The sequence below is a fragment of the Astatotilapia calliptera genome, chromosome 14 (assembly GCF_964374335.1).
Source record: "Astatotilapia calliptera chromosome 14, fAstCal68.1, whole genome shotgun sequence".
Taxonomy (NCBI): Eukaryota; Metazoa; Chordata; class Actinopteri; order Cichliformes; family Cichlidae; genus Astatotilapia; species Astatotilapia calliptera.
Genome location: NC_137435.1, coordinates 29,831,078 through 29,847,379, shown reverse-complemented (window position 1 = coordinate 29,847,379; position 16,302 = coordinate 29,831,078). Strand labels below are relative to the sequence as shown.

The window sequence follows — 16,302 nt, the reverse complement described above, 5'->3', positions numbered from 1 at the left end:
CTAGTCCCTGGCTCTCTTTCTCTCTCACTTTCCCTCTGACTCTGTTCCTGTGCTATTGCCGCCCCTCCCCCCTCTTCCCAGCACAAAGCACAAGGCTCACGTGCTGAGTGAAGCAAAAAAAAAGTGCCAGAGGGTGAGAGAAGGGGGAAAAATCCACGACTCCCAATAAGGAGTCGGCTCGCGTCGTTCACTTCAAAGAATCGGCTCTTATAGCCGTTTCGTTCGCGACCGACACATCACTACGCCACTGGGTGCTCTCGTACAAGAAAATCGAGCATACCCGGTGTGTTGTTTCAGTTAGGTCAGTGTTGTTAGCGAAAACATTACGTGTTTTAACACCATTCTTCACGTATTTAGAGGAGGGGGCTGCAGTAAAACTGTACCGGAAACATCAGTACATTCTTTGAGGTAAGTCTGTCCGTTATTTAAGCAGCTGGACTGACAGGAAAACCTGAAAGCTTATCGCTGTCATGTGGGCGCTGTCACACAGACATTCCGCACTAACTGTTTATGTGTGTCTACAGTCATGCAGTGGAGAAAGTCCACAGGGTTATACAACAGACGGCATGTTTAATGTGAAAGTGAAAGTCACGGTCAGAGGGACGCTTGGCTGGTTATAATAATAAACAAGACTGCAACAAAACCCGAGGCCTCTACAAAAACCCTGATTAATGCGTCAGCGAGCTGTTCCCGATAGTGACTCTCCTTTTAGCTGCTTACATCACCAAAGCAACTTGTACTCAAAACATAAATCGGTCAGGAGCAATTTGTGTTACGAGTTTCGGTTAAAAATAGACCAGAAGCGCCATGTTTACAGTGATTCCTTTATTTGATGAAGGTTTATTTTAGGCACAGAGCCTAAAAAAGAAAGTAGTTAACGGAGAACGTTTATTCCCACGGTCGACATACCCGTTATTTCAGACTGCGGCTATATGTTTTGAATGTTCCGTATTTGTAAAGTGTAAAAGTTTCAGTATTAAGTGTTCTTGTTTTACAGGTAAGATAATGGATTGCTGTGGTCTGCTAACTCTTCAGAAGGAACCAGGTACTGATGGAAAAGAAGTTAATTAAAACAACTTCAAATGTAGATTTTGTTGTTGTTGTTGTAATGGCACATAATAATACCCTGATGTATGGTTTGTATTTATTCTAATATTATTTTTCTATCAGTTCCTCTGAAGAGCATTGAGGTGGAGCTGGAGGTGAGGGACCATGTGGCTACAGTGGTCTCCACTCTGAACTACGAGAACAAGGAGGACAAACCATTAGAGGCTGTTTTTGTCTTCCCTCTGCCTGGAGATGCTGCTGTCTGTCATTTCAGCGCTCAGATTGGACAGACGCAGATTGTAGCTGAGGTGAAGGAGAAACAGAAGGTGAGCTGGACAGTAAATATAACCTGATTATAAGTGAGCTTCAAAATAAACGCAGTGAATGTCACTGACATGTGTCACCTGTGCTTCAGGCTCGTGAGGAGTATGATGATGCTCTGAGCTCCGGTCAGCAGGCCTTCCTATTGGAGGAGAGTGATGAGAGTCCAGATATATTCTCTCTGCGTGTGGGCAGTCTGCCTCCAGGAGAGAGCGCCTCCATCAGGTTGGAGTACGTCACTGAGCTGGCTGTGCAGGCTGATGATGGTCTGAGGTTCTGTCTGCCTGGTGTGCTCAACCCTCGATACCAACCTCAGGGTAGGACAACTTCAGAATACTTGGACCAGAAATGCTTAAACTATATCAGTCAAAGTCTTGAACCACCTTCCAACCTTCACACCACTGACAGAACACAAAAAAAACCATCTTCCAACTTTGCCAGTTACTGTAAGATGTGAACACAGAACCAGATATGAAACTGTTGCCACATACAGGAAAACACATACAGTGCGAAAAATCTGGAAGATAATTAGGTCAAGTTTCAACTTGATATTCTGCAAGAAAAAGGATTCACTTCTCATCACATTGTGATTACCAAATATAAAAAGCTGTGAAAAAGAAATGTTCCAGTCCAGTGAAAAGCTTTAGTGCATCCTCAGAGAAATTACAAAAAGCCCAAAAGCTGTATCTCAGATTCTACAGGCCTCAGCTAGCATATCAAATGTTAGATTTCGAGGTATTAGAATAAGACTGAACAAGTGTGGCTTATTTTTTAGGGGTTGCAGGAGAAAACTTCTTTTCTCAAAAAGAAAATGGCAGCATGGCTTTTGTTTTCAAAGTTGCACCTAAACCAATCACAAGACTTCTTGAAAGATGACAAACAAACCCAAAACTGGAGATATTTGACTGATTGACCATCACAGTCAGAGAAAACCAAACCAATCAGCACAAACACCTCATAAAACCTTGTTGGAACTGGTGTGTTTAGTTTTGACAGGACTGCATTTGTCAGATTCTAATTTTTTTTGGAAGTAGGTTGATGCAGTGTGCAAACACAGACTCTCCCTCTCGTCATGATTTTATATCAGTAAATGGTTTTAACTGAGTGTGTTTATATGGAGTTTCCCTTATTTTTTCCAAAAGTTAGATCATAAAGAGGTTTATATACTTAACACTATTTAATTCTCGCTGACATGAAATTTTATATCACCCTAACAGATTTTTTGTTTTTTCTGAAGAAGGAATAGGCAAAAAATGATGTTTGTGTTTTGTTACCGATATGGTTCATTATTCCATCCATAGGTCATAAAAGTCAAGTTATTCCTTTTCTGTCACTTTTTCATTGTTTTGAATTAAAACAGCTGTAAAGTAGTTTTGTTTATATTGAGCAAAATGCTTATTTTCCTCATTTTATCTGTACTACCATGTGAACCAGAGTCTTTACAGCCTAAATTATTTGATTATATTATGCCTCATTAATTACAGCATTTATAACCTGATGTTGTGTGCAGATAGTGAAGATCCATTATTCCAGGTGACTTCTGTTCCAGCCTCTCTGGTGCCCTACAGTCTGTCTTTTTCTGCCCGAGTGTCCTCTCCTCGTCCAGTCTCTAAAGTAGAGTCCAACTGCTCCCTGGACCCTCTGCAGTACCTCAACACTGATCAAACCCAGGCCACGGTAGGTAGAGTGCTGATGTGTCTGCTGTGTGTGGTTGTTACGTGTTACTGATGAATAAATATGAATGTGTTTGTGGTGTGCAGGTCAAGCTGGCTACAGGACACAAGTTTGACAGAGATGTTGAACTGCTGATTTATTACAAAGACGCCCACCAGCCCACTGCTGTGGTGGAGGCAGGACAGGCCTCTGCTGAGCCGGGTGAGTGAAAAATAAGTGAAGTCATTAGTTTGCAAATAAAAATTGTTCTTCTTCAATCTAATAGTTAATTGTGTTGGAGCTATTATGAAATGTAAACTTGACATTTTTCTGTCCTTTTCATGTGTTTCAGGCTCTCTGATGGGTGATCCAGTGGTGATGGTGAGTCTGTACCCTGAGTTCCCCCAGTCTGTGATGTCTTCAATGGCTTCATGTGGAGAGTTTGTGTTCTTAATGGATCGATCTGGAAGTATGGACTGTGCTACGAATAACACTGAGCAGAAGGAAACTCGGATCAGCAGTGCCAAGGTATTTATGATGTGGTGTTAGTGTTACAAAATATTTCCTTAAATTGTTCCTCTCACACAGTGGCCTCATCATCTTCTCCCTCTTCCCTGAAGGACACTCTGCTGCTCCTGTTGAAGAGCTTACCAATGGGCTGCTATTTCAACATTTACAGTTTTGGGTCCAGTTATGAACACATCTTCCCGTGAGTTATATTCATATGATCTCAGTGATATCACTGTAAATGTGTGATAAGATATCTTCCCTGCTGTTAGTCAACATGTTGCCTTTGGATGATTCTGCAAAACTCCAGGTTATGTTTGATCTCATTTGTGTGTTTCTCATGGCAGTAAGAGTGTAGAGTATGGTGAGAAGACCATGGAGGAGGCTCTGAAGAAAGTTGAGCAGATGAAGGCTGATCTTGGAGGAACAGAAATCCTGGAGTCGCTCAAACATATTTACAGCCAGCCCTGCATCCCCACTCAGCCTAGACAGGTAACACACACACACACACACACACACACACACACACACACACACACACACACACACACACACACACACACACACACACACACACACACACACTTTAATAATGTCATTCTTTAGTCTTTCTTTTTTCTCATTCATTACTCCAACATGTAAGTTAACCATGAATCAAGCCCTGTATCAGTCTCATATAATCTGCTAATTATACATGAGTTGATCTGTTGAGTGGCTACTGTTCCTCTCACTCTTGCTTAAAGCTTCTTCTCTTTGTTTTTACTTGTTAAAACAGTTTACTGACCGCATACTTGATTACATATCAGAGAGTTGTGTTTCAGCTTGTGCAGTTGAAAAACTGTGTGTAAACTCTCCTCTCTAGCTGTTTGTCTTTACTGATGGAGAGGTGGGGAACACCAAAGAAGTGATCAATCTGGTGAAGAAAAATTCAGGTTCCCACAGGTAAAACAAAAAAATGTGATTATATGTGCTATATGCCAAGTGTGTCTGTTTTTAAAACAACTGCTGTATTCTCGCAAACCAGAAAAAAACAACTACATCTACACAATTCCCAGAATGTCCAACATGTCCTCTGTGTACTCAGAGAAAACTGTTGTGTTGCAGGTGTTTCTCTTTTGGGATTGGAGAAGGGGCCAGCTCTGCTCTCATCAATGGGATGGCCAAGGAAGGAGGAGGTCACGCTCAGTTCATCACAGGGACTGACAGGATGCAACCAAAAGTAAAACAATGACTCATAAGAGTTACAGCAAAAAATGATTTGTGTTTTAAAAAAAAAAAAAATTGGACAGAAGATATGATTTCAGTTTTTGTACTCATCAGGTGATGCAGTCACTGCATTTTTCTCTGCAACCAGCAGTGGAAGATGTTTCTGTTACATGGGATTTACCAAAGGGATCCACTATCACTGTACTCTCTCCACCAATCACATCACTTTTCCAGGGTCAAAGGTCACTAATTTATGCCCAGCTCACTGGACAGGTAGGAGCAGCATCTTCTCACAGTGTAGATCTCTGTGTTTATGCTTGTCATGTTTTGAAAAGATAAAATTGATTTGACACTGTAATTCTGTGTCAGAGCTCAGAGGCAGCAGAGGGCTGTGTGACGCTGAAGTACAGCCTGGCAGGTCATCCCTCTGAGAACCAGCTGCACTTCAGTCTCAGACCTGCAGCAGACTCTGGGTAAATGAGCTGTTAATCTACTGGATTTATTAGATAATAACTTTACAATAGTTCACTTTGCATGTAACATGATAATTACATGATATGGTAATTGTGACCATGTCACCATACCAATATTTTCTCTTGTCTGTAGCTTAATAGTCCACAGGTTAGCTGCTCGGACTCTTATTTGCTTGCTAGAGATGGAAGCAGAAAACAATCAGGAAAAAGAAGAAGTAAAAAAGAAGGTGGTGCAGCTGAGTGTCCAATCAGGAGTGAGCAGTTCTTTCACTGCTTTCATTGTTGTCAATTCAGACAACAACAAGGAGATTCAAGGACCTCTTCTGCACCGAGATATTCCAAGTAACAAGAATAATTAGCAATGCTATCTACTTCATATTGTTCTTGGGGCATTCTTATCTTATCTTATCCTATCTTATCAGTGCCTGATGTCTATCGTTCCTGTACTTCGTTTGGTGAGTACAAGGTTTTTTACCATTGCAAACACAGTACAAGTACTTCTACACACACACACACACACACAGTACTCATGAAGTGTTAGACGCATACGTGTGTGTGTGTGTGTGTGTAAAATCCCCCTCTCGCCCCTGTTGGTGGTTCTGAAAGATAGGTTCATGGTGAAGCTGAGAAACGTGACCTCAGTGACTGATTATCAAGATTACATGAAGTACACTCTGAGGGTCTATTAGAAGATACGAATGCAGCAGTGCAGACAATGCCTATTGTGACCATCACTGAAATCAACTAAATGATCTACACCACGGCAGCAGTTATCGGTGAGATGGTTGTCTACAAGATGAATAGCCACCAGGAGCAGTACATGTACCAGAAGTCTAGAGGCCAAGATCAAGGCATTATGGAGGGAACTAATCCAACTATCAGAGCTGCAGAAAGATGTGATGAAGACAGGGATGCCTAAGTAGTATAGCAAGCTGTCCATACCTGATGCCTTGGAAATTGCTGACCAAAGACAGAGCTATTATATTATTATGTTAGATTTATAGGACTTAGTATAATAACCATGGTAATCGGAGCACTCAGTGCAGTGACCCCCAAGATAGGTGAGTGGCTCCAGCAGATCCCAGGAACATTATTTGAGCTCTCTGTCCAGAAGAGCACAGTCCTGGGAACAGCAAAGATACTATGTAAAGCACCTGAGCTTGAAGGCTAGACTGCCCTCAAAACTAGTGGGGAATTTATATGTATATTACATAAAAAAGAGAAGCTCTATATTTGGAGACTTCAAATGGCATTTTCAATTTACCCTATTTGGTGCTTAAATCTTTGTTTTAAATCTTATCTTATCTTATTAGTGGCTGCACACTAGGGCTGCCACAAACAATTATTTTGATAGTCGACTAGTCACCGATTATTTTTGCGATTAGTCGACTAATCAGATCATCATCCATTGGACGTAAAACTACAGCTTATTGCACCAACAGCATCTGCTCTTATATAACTATCATTAGCTTACAGCTTTGAGTGCTTAAGGTCTGTGCTAACTAAAAATAAAGACAAGATGATAGTTTGTTAAATTTTAATGAAATTTGCAGATTGTTTCGGTGAAGTTTAATAAACTCCTTGCTATCTAAAATATAACAGGACACCGGAGTATATTCTCGAGTATCTCACACTTCTGATAATCAGTTGTCTGCTTGACGTTTATTCAGCTGTGTAAAACTATAACTTGAACCTCAGCCAAACTGATTTACTCAGGAACAAATAAAATACAAAAAAAAAAGCCAAACAATAACATTTTAAAGTTATCTAAGTGACTTATGTATGTTTAACCTGAGTAGTGAAAGACGGCGGTGGGTTTGAAAACAATTTGCAGGGAGTCCGGTGTTCTCACGGCGCTAGTGAGCCTTGCCCCCCCGCTAGCTATCGAGCTGGTGGGTAACAGACGTCTCCGAAAACGTCGGAGCGCTTTTGAAAATATGTGGTGTCTTGATAAACTGAGCAGATATTTGAGGTTTACACAGCTACATTCTCGCCTGAAAATATGTTAAACGTTTATTTTGTGACCCAGAAAGAATAATAAGAGTAATAATAAAACTAACTAGCTGCCGCCATTGTTGGAAACTGAGCTGGGCTGCGCTATGAATTCTGGGACACAGCTTCTTCTTCTTCGGGGTTTAACGGCAGCTGGCATCCTTGTACATGCAGTGCTGCCATCTTTTGTTTCAGTCCGTTATTACACTCTTAAATCCTACTACTCATTCCTGCGTCTTTTGTGATCTTACAAAGCTTCAAACGACGCGCTGACTATTAAATTACTCGTCAACGATTTTGATAGTCAACGTAATCGTGACTAGTCGACTAATTGTGGCAGCCCTACCGCACACTATCGTTCCCCTGTTTCGCTCGGGGAGTTCAAGGTTTTTTACCATTGCAAACACAGTACAAGTACTTCTACACACACACATACACACACACACGTGTGTGTAAAATTGGCTGGCTGAAGAAGCTGACTGCACTCCATGTGCGTCTGGCTGCACAAATGAACCAGCTACTAGTCAATGACACTTGTAATGGCTAAACAAAGGCCTGATTCCCAAGGACCCCCAGGAGAAACCAGTCCCATCCAACTACTGGCCGTTAACCTGCCTCAGTACCACATGGAAGCTCCTGTCAGGCATCATAGTGGCAAAGATGAATAGGAACATGGATCAATACATGAGTGGGGCACAAAAAGGAATAGACAGGAATACCAGAGGAGCGAAACACCAGCTACTGGTTGACAGAGCAGTCACCCGAGACTGCAACACTAGGCTTATCAACATGTGCACTGCCTGGATTGATTATAAGAAGGCCTATGACGCGATGCCCCACAGCTGGATCCTGTAATGCCTAGATCTATACAAGCTCAACAGGACCCTAAGAGCCTTCATCAGAAACTCAATAGGGATGTGGTGTACAACAGTAGAGACCAACTTCAAGCCCAAAGCACAAGTCACCAACAAGTGTGGGATCTACCAAAGAGATGCACTGTTCCTACTGCTTTTCTGCATACGCCTGAACACCCTCAGTGAGATCATTGACAAGACTGGCTGGATACCGACTATGGAACAGAGCAATCGTCACACCACCTCCTGTACATGGATGACATCAAGCTGTATGCCAAGAGTGAACGTGACATTGATTCACCAATCACCAGGGTATACAGTAATGACATTGAAATGTCATTTGGATTTGAGAGGTGTAGTCAGATAGTAAAGAAGACTGATTGGATCAAACTATGAGAATGCAACATTGCAAATACCTGGAAATCCCACAGGCAAATGGCAACCGTATAGAGGATGAATTCATTTGAATACTGTATGCAAATAGCTGCAGTATTTGCTGTGACAGCCTTTGTAATGTGCTGTGTTACAAAGTGAAGTCTTCACCTGATAACCTCAACCTGTTTAAGGTTGATTTATACATTTTAAAGATCAACGGTGTGGTAATGCCAGGTTTTATTTCTCTCTTATATGTTCACCCTCAACCTGACTTTTTTTTTTCATAGCGGTCAGGGCTGCTCCATCCACGATTAGTAAGTAGAAGCTGAGTGACAACACACATCTACACACATGTGCATTTCTAAAATAAAAACAAAGAAACCAACATATTTGTATTTGAAATGTTAAATGTCAAACATTCACTGCACAGTTGCTGCAGTATTTATTTTCCCAGTTGTTGTATTTGGGGTATTTTTTACTACCATTTATGATAAGTTGCAGGTCATGATAATGACCTCAGAAGCCATAAACGTACTGATCTAAACAGCAAATGAAATGTCTAATTTTCCCAACATTTCCATATTAGCGTCATAATCAAGCTGCAATTCCTTCCTGTGAAACTAACTTTTTTGAATTATTAAATAATTAGAAATGTAATATATTAAATATGTGATCATGTAGTTCCTTCCATAAAGAGCCATTTTCTTCTCTACTGCACAAAAGAGTAAAAATAATGAAAAAGACCCTTTAAATGAGCCAATGTGTCTGAACTTGAATGATTAAATATAGGTGGTGTTTATCAACATGTAGATTTAAATACAGTTTAAATATTGTAGTAATATTCTAACCTGCTGTAAGACTCTCGGAAGCCAGAAACGTAGTATGATGTGGAGACATTACATGTTAAGATGAAATATTAATCTGTTTTTGTCAGACAGATGAATGTGAATAAAAAGAGTACGATGATAAATTTAAGAGCAGAATATCTGAGTCAGGTTCAGATGATCCAAAAGCAATAAATGACATTGACTTTAAAATATTTGTTACAAGAAATCAAGATTCTGATTAGAAAGGTGACAGTGATGTACATTTACATACTTTTATACTATTGTTTTGTATTTGTATATCAACAAATCAGTAAGTTAGTGTTCCTTAACAAATTCTTAAGAAATGTACTGACTCTATTTTACGTTATAGTGTGTGACTCCGCGGCGATGTTTGAGGAAATTGAAGCAGGTAAGTAAAACCTAAATGACACATCTGTACATCTACGTAAATGTGTAGCTGTTTGTAGAAGGGACCGGGCCCATCCAACTACTGGACATAACCTGCATTCCTACCACATGGAAGCTTCTGTTCAGGCATCATAGCGGCAAAGATGAGTAGGCACATGGCTCAGATCAACAGGACCCTAAGAGCCTTCATCAGGAACTCTATGTGGATGTGGCGAACAACACTAGAGACTAACTTCAAGCCAATAGCACAAGTCACCATCAGGTGCGGGATCTACCAAGGAGATGGATGATCTGTCCCCACTGCTGTTCAGCTTAGACCTGAACCCCCTCAGTGAGATCACTGACAATACTGGTTACAGATACCAACTACAGAATGGAGCAGTTGTCAGCCACCTCCTGTGCATGGATCACATCAAGCTGTATGCCTAGAGTGAACGAGATATCAATTCACTGATCCACACCACCAAGATATACAGCAGTGACAGAGGAATTTCATTTGGACTGGAGAAGTGTAATCAGATGACAACAAAGAGAGGGAAGGTAGTCAGAACTGAGGGGATCGAACTACAAGAAGTCAACATTGCAGACATAGAGGACAGGTACAAGTACCTGGGGATCCCACAGGCAAATGGGAGCCGTGGAGAGGCTGCTAGGAAAGCTGAAACCACCAAGTACCTGCAGAGGGTCAGTCAAGTCCTGAAGAGTCAACTAAATGGTAAGAACAAGATCCAGGCTATCAACACCTAGGCCTTGACGGTCATCGGGTACCTTGCTGGGATAATAAGTTGGCCAAAGAAGGATATAGAAGCCACTGACATCAAGACCAGGAAACTCCTGACCCTGCATGGATGGTTCTGACACCAAGTTCAGCACCCTGAGGCTGTATGCTAAGCGGAAGGAAGGAGGCAGGGGACTGTTGAGTGTCAGTACCACAGTCCAGGATAAGACAACGAACATCCACGAGTACACCAAGAAGATGGCCAAAACCAACCATGTGCTCAGTGAATACCTCAGGCAGCAGAAACCAAAGAAAGAGGAGGAACTATCATGGAAGGACAGTCCCCTGCACAGTATGAACAACTGGCAGATAGAGGAAGTGGCTGACATCGAAATCAGGCACTTCTACGAGGGGCTGGACAAAGCTGGACTGAAAGACAGCACAGAGGCACTAATCATGGCACCACAGGAACAAGTTCTGAGCACAAGATCCATAGAGGCTGGGGTCTATCACACCAGGAAAACCCCAGTTACAGGCTGTGTAAGGATGTGTAAAGATTGATTTTCTCTCAAATAGTTTAATTAAAGCATTAATTTATTATTTTTAACTGGCTATTAGAGATTTTATCTGCAAATAACTATTTTGTTGTAAAGTATATAGGATGATTTTAAACATTTCAGTACTGCCTAGGGTTGGTTTTGTCTTCTAGTAGTTAGTCAGTATTGGGATTACTGCAAGTTAATTGAGTTACACTTGTGACGGTGGATACAGACAGATTTAGTCTGGCATGCTACACATGAGCAATTAAGATAATTCAATTCCAGTCAGACAAGTGCAATGAGATTGCACATCAGTTAACCTTGCTACTGAATTTAGTGTGCAATGAAAGATACATGTTTTAATTTTGTTTGCATTTGGATTAGAATTATAGAACTAAGAATATCTGGTGTGCTTACTGTTGTGTTTCCTTTGAAAAAACAGAAGACAGATGTCTCATGGATTTTTGCTGTTTGTACAGCATGGATGGAGGTATCTGTTTTGACTTCTTTTTTATGTATAATTGGTGCTTTTGTACTCTTAATTGTTGTTTTTAGTGTGTGGCAAACTATAAAAGAGACAGCCAGCGTGGTTCATTTTTCCTAATAATAAACAGAAACATCATAGGTAGCCCCCCGGTAGCCTATTGCAGCATTGCTAAGCGATTGTTCAAAGTCATCTGCTTCAGCCCAAACTTATGAGCTTTATCATAAAGGAATGTTTTCACTGAAAGTTCTCCTCACTCTATATGAAGGAAAGGATTTTAAATTAAATTCTGAAGACAATGAATAGAAGATAATATGAGAGAAATATGCTCTGTCTTTCATAGTTCCTGTTTGTACTCTCACTGCAACGTTCTGGATCAACTGAGGATTTTTCAGACATTTTTAAAAGTGATCTACAATAATGAATTACAATAGTGTAGCCTAGAAGTAATAAATACATAAACTAATTTTTTAGTATCACTCTTACACATAATGTTTTTGTTTGTTAGACACATTGCAATAAGGCAGTCCTACATATTTGATTAATATGTGCATTGAAGGACATATCCTGGTAAAATTTCCCACACTTTACTGGAAGCCAAGTTAATACCATCAAAATAAGTGTCTGGTTAGACACCATGTTTCTAGGTTTTTTAGGACTTATTAAAAGTTACCTAGTGTCAGGGTTCCTGGGTCGGTGACCCAGTGTTTTCAGTTTTGTTCATGTTCAGTTTATTTTGCCACTTCCATGTTCTCACTTCCTGCTTTTCCTGTGTCAGCTCGTCTCGTGTCATTAGCCAGATTATGTTCAGCTGTGTACTCACCGGCCTCTCATTATCATCCTCATCAGTCTGTGTATTTAAGCCCTCTGTTTCCACTCATTCACTGTCGTGTCATTGATGTACGTCTGATGTTAGTGTCGTCTGTATGTTCAATTAGCCAGCCAGTCCTTTGTTCGTTCATTCGTTCATTCAGTCAGTCAGCCAGCCAGCCAGCCAGCCATTTTCCTCCCTCTGTACTGTATGCTCACTCCTTCGGCAATAAACATCCACCTTCACCTACCTGCCTGTGAGTCCGGCGATTGGGTCCTCCTTCTCTCGTCCACGACACTACTCCTGACACCTAGACCTTAATATCTGTAAGACATTTCTGTAGTTAAACTAGTTGATTTGTGTCTTCTGATTTCATGGTTAATAAAGCTGAGGGTCATCTGCAAAGTGATAAAAATGCATTAATTGTTTTCTAATAATTCCGCCTAAACGAAGCAAGTATTACGCAAAAAGTATTGGTCCCAGGACAGAACCTGGTAGAATTCAGTAATTAAGTTGTGCATGTCAAGAAGACTCATCATTTACAATCACAAATTAGAATCTGTTAGATACATGTGGATACATATGATTCAAACTACTGTAGTGCACTTCCTTTAATATGTGTACTGTTATGAACAATACAATACTATTGTCTAGCAGAACAAAGAGGAGTCCACTGTCAGATGCCATAACTAAATTCAGTTCAATTTGATTTTATTTATATAAGGCCAAATCATAACAACAGTTGCCGCAAGGTGTTTTATAATGTAAGGTACAATAATACAAAAAAATCCAGAGAAAACTCCCAATAATCATATTACCCCATATAAGGAAGCGCTTTGGTGACAGTGGGAAAGAAAAACTCCATATTAACAGGAAGAAACTTCCAGCAGACCCAGGCTCATGGAGGTGTCACCATCTGCTGCGACAGTCTGGAGTGAGGGTAGGAAGACAGGACAAAGACACGCTGTGAAAGAGAGCCAGAGAGGAAGAATAATTCAATGCAGAGAGGTGTATAAACACATAGGGAGTGAAAAGGGTGACTGAAGAAGAAATACTCAATGCATAATGGGAATCTCCCAGCAGCCTAGACATAGCATAACTGAGGGAGGATTCAGGATCACCTGATCCAGCGCTAACTATATGCTTTATCAAAAAGGAAAGGTTTAAGCCTAATCCTAAATGTAGGGAGGGTGTGTGTCTCCCAAATCCAAACTGGGAACTGGTTCCACGAGAAAAGAAATCATCAAATATCCAAAAAGTTATGAAATATATCTGGTTGTCAAAGCTGACGTCTTTTGTTAAATATTGTTCTTTTAATTGCCCAATTAGAAATAATAACAACTCTAAATATGACACATATATTGCAACATGTGGAACCAAATCATTAGAACTATTTTCTTACTTAACTCAGCACATTATTTTAAATATTGCTTTCAATTCCACCCAGGAAGGGCATTTTATTATGTAACTTTTCCTCTAAATTTTCCTCTTCACAACTGCCGGATAAAGAATTTCCACCTGCTAAGAAGCCACTCAGAGACCCTTTGCTACAGTTAGTCTCCCTCCAGAAGGCGTCTGGCTGCTGGCTGCTTGATCCAGCTCTGGCTGCTGCACTGAGAAAGACCAACGAGGAGGTGGAAAAGTCAAAGCCTGAAAAGGTGGGCTATTAAATAAATAATAACACAGTAATAGTGGGTGTTTGTAACGTATTCATTAAAATGGTTTCAAAAGTGAATTTTCAAAATTACACACTCATGTTAACGAACATCTGCATGCTGCCTCACTTAATTTAATATTTAACTACATGACTTCTGATTCTATACGCTAGGCCAGCAGTGAAGTGTGGGCCACCATTCTGGCTCTGATCTGGCTTCATGGTTTCAAGATGGATGCAAAGGACGAGTGGGAGCTTCTGGCTGCAAAGGCTGTATCATGGCTCAGTGCGCAAAAAGGTAGTAAACACAAAAATAAGCATTCAGTTTGTGATGGTTATACTGAGTTGCTACAGTCGGTCAGTTGTTAAGATGCTAATTGAATATTTTATTTTGTGTTTCCTTTTATTTCCAGCACCGTCTGTGACAGAGTGTGTGGAAGCTGGAAATATATTGTTGGGTTGCAGTGTGCAAAAAACTGCCCTTGGCCTCTGAGTTTTTTATAAACTAACAACTTCTTTATGATTCATACACAGAAGCAGATTTACTTCATACTTCATCCACATTAATCTTTGCATCGTCCAACTTTATTATCTAATGTGCCTTATTTTATGCTGCATGTGTCCAAAGTCAGCTTTGTAAGAGTACCAGAGATGATTGCTTTTCTATTCTAACTTTAATGTTGCTGTTTGCTTGAAAGCATCAAATATTAAACAAATAAAAACACACATGAGTTTGGACCCATCATTCCTTCTAATGAGTCACCATGAAAAAAATAAATAATTTAATTTTAAAATATTTAAAAAGACCAACACACCTGGCCAGTTCTGTCTTTCAACACATTTTTTAATCATGGTTGAGGAAAATATGCAGCTTAAATTCAAAGTCATAGTGAAGCAAAATTCTTCCTTATTCCAATGCATATCTTTCATTTTTTAGTTCATGTCATGTAAGTAAACAGCTGGACATAATTTCCACTAACAAATGGGACCTCATCATCAGCCATGTCTCACAGCGAGTGAAATCAAGGCCAGCAGAGGGAATGCATAGCTAGATTTGTTCTGCAGTCATGAGCCATCCATCACATACTCTTAATACAACCACAAACAAACTATAACTTGTTCATCTGAATAATGGCGGCTACAACAAAGCTATTTTCAAACCTCCATGTTTTACATTTTGAAACCAGGAACCTTTGCCCAGAAGGTAGAAACTGAAACTCACTATGCAACAGGTGTGAGCCATCAAGACAAATCAAACCAGCAAACTGCTGTAACGGTCTGGTGTACAGGGATGCTCGGCTCAGCTGTGGATCAGCCTGCTCAACCACTTAACAATTTGATCGAGTGAGTTTCTGATTTTTACAGATAAGTATCCAACCAATGACCTTAAATAAAGATCAAACGGATTCAATGAAAGCGTACTAAAATAAACTCATCACGGTTGTATCAATGTGGAAATGAGATCAGAACATGGTTTCTTAACGGAGGGCTGCAGGCCTGGACTGGGACAAAAAAATCAGCCCTGATATTTTAGGTCCAGGCGTTACCATGTTCAGTCCAAAGTGAAAAAAACAAAAAACAGATGTGACACGTGTAATGTGATCATCAGAGAATATGATTTTTATAAAACATTTATTATTATTTTATAAAGTTTTTCTTACACTGTGCTTAGCTCCTTGTATGAATGTGTAATCACATGTCTTTGATAAATAAAATATTTAATCTTGGATTTGTGTAATTTGTGGCTATTGAATAAAAGTTAGTCATGTATCCACTGATAAAAACAGATGGCTGAAAGAAATGTTTGATGTAAAAAGGAAACACAGTGTTGTGCTGTTGAACTGTGAGTTTCTAAATTACCAATGTTTAAATGCCGAGAGGAGACTAGCAGCCCTGAGTCTGCATGTAAAACATTAAACTCCATAGCAGTGATACCTGTTCTTACACAGGTATGCCTATTCTTTCTTATGGGACTTTACTGTCCCAATGAAACAAGAAGATCTTGTTTTAAAGTACATTTTTTGGCATCCCATAATCTCAAGAATGTTTATGTTAGATTCTGTTTTTAATCAGGTTGTGATCTTAGAGTCAATCTCATAGCACTCGGCCTGTGCTTCAAGGATTCTGATAGTTAGTATGACTCCGGGGTTTTGAGAAGAGAGGCATGTAAGACTGCAAGTCTGCTTCTTGGTCCCAACTCTGGATAGTCATGTTTTAAATATGTGTTTAATAAATTTTATTTAGAAATAAATTTCTAGAAATGAGAGCGGCTCCATCTAAGGAATGTTGTCTCTCCTAACAAGACCGGGTTTCCTCTGGAAAGTTTCCCAATTATCTATGAAGCCCACATCGTTTTTTGGACACCACTCAGACAGCCAGCAAGGAGAACACGCGGCTAAATATGTCACTCCTGGTCTGACTGGGGAGGGGACC

The 16,302-nt window shown here is 40.2% G+C and overlaps 1 protein-coding gene across 5 annotated transcripts; it reads left to right on the top strand.

The window, feature by feature from the left end:
* The first annotated feature begins 262 nt into the window (after nt 1-262).
* On the top strand, nt 263-14,595 carry LOC113035906 (von Willebrand factor A domain-containing protein 5A-like). Of its 5 annotated transcripts, XM_026191770.2 has the most exons (21): nt 263-408; nt 998-1,045; nt 1,171-1,373; nt 1,463-1,685; nt 2,879-3,045; nt 3,129-3,243; nt 3,374-3,549; nt 3,642-3,730; nt 3,876-4,020; nt 4,391-4,470; nt 4,633-4,747; nt 4,849-5,007; nt 5,104-5,207; nt 5,341-5,549; nt 5,630-5,662; nt 8,716-8,742; nt 9,626-9,664; nt 11,363-11,410; nt 13,725-13,873; nt 14,044-14,167; nt 14,283-14,595. In XM_026191770.2, the coding sequence occupies exons 2-21, from the start codon at nt 1,006-1,008 to the stop codon at nt 14,360-14,362; spliced, it is 2,325 nt and encodes a 774-aa protein (XP_026047555.2). In that variant the 5' UTR covers nt 263-408; nt 998-1,005; the 3' UTR covers nt 14,363-14,595. The 5 variants fall into 5 exon arrangements, with proteins under 5 accessions (XP_026047555.2, XP_080144578.1, XP_080144579.1 ...); XM_080288452.1 differs by lacking the exon at nt 8,716-8,742; XM_080288453.1 differs by lacking the exon at nt 11,363-11,410.
* Nucleotides 14,596-16,302: the final 1,707 nt, after the last annotated feature.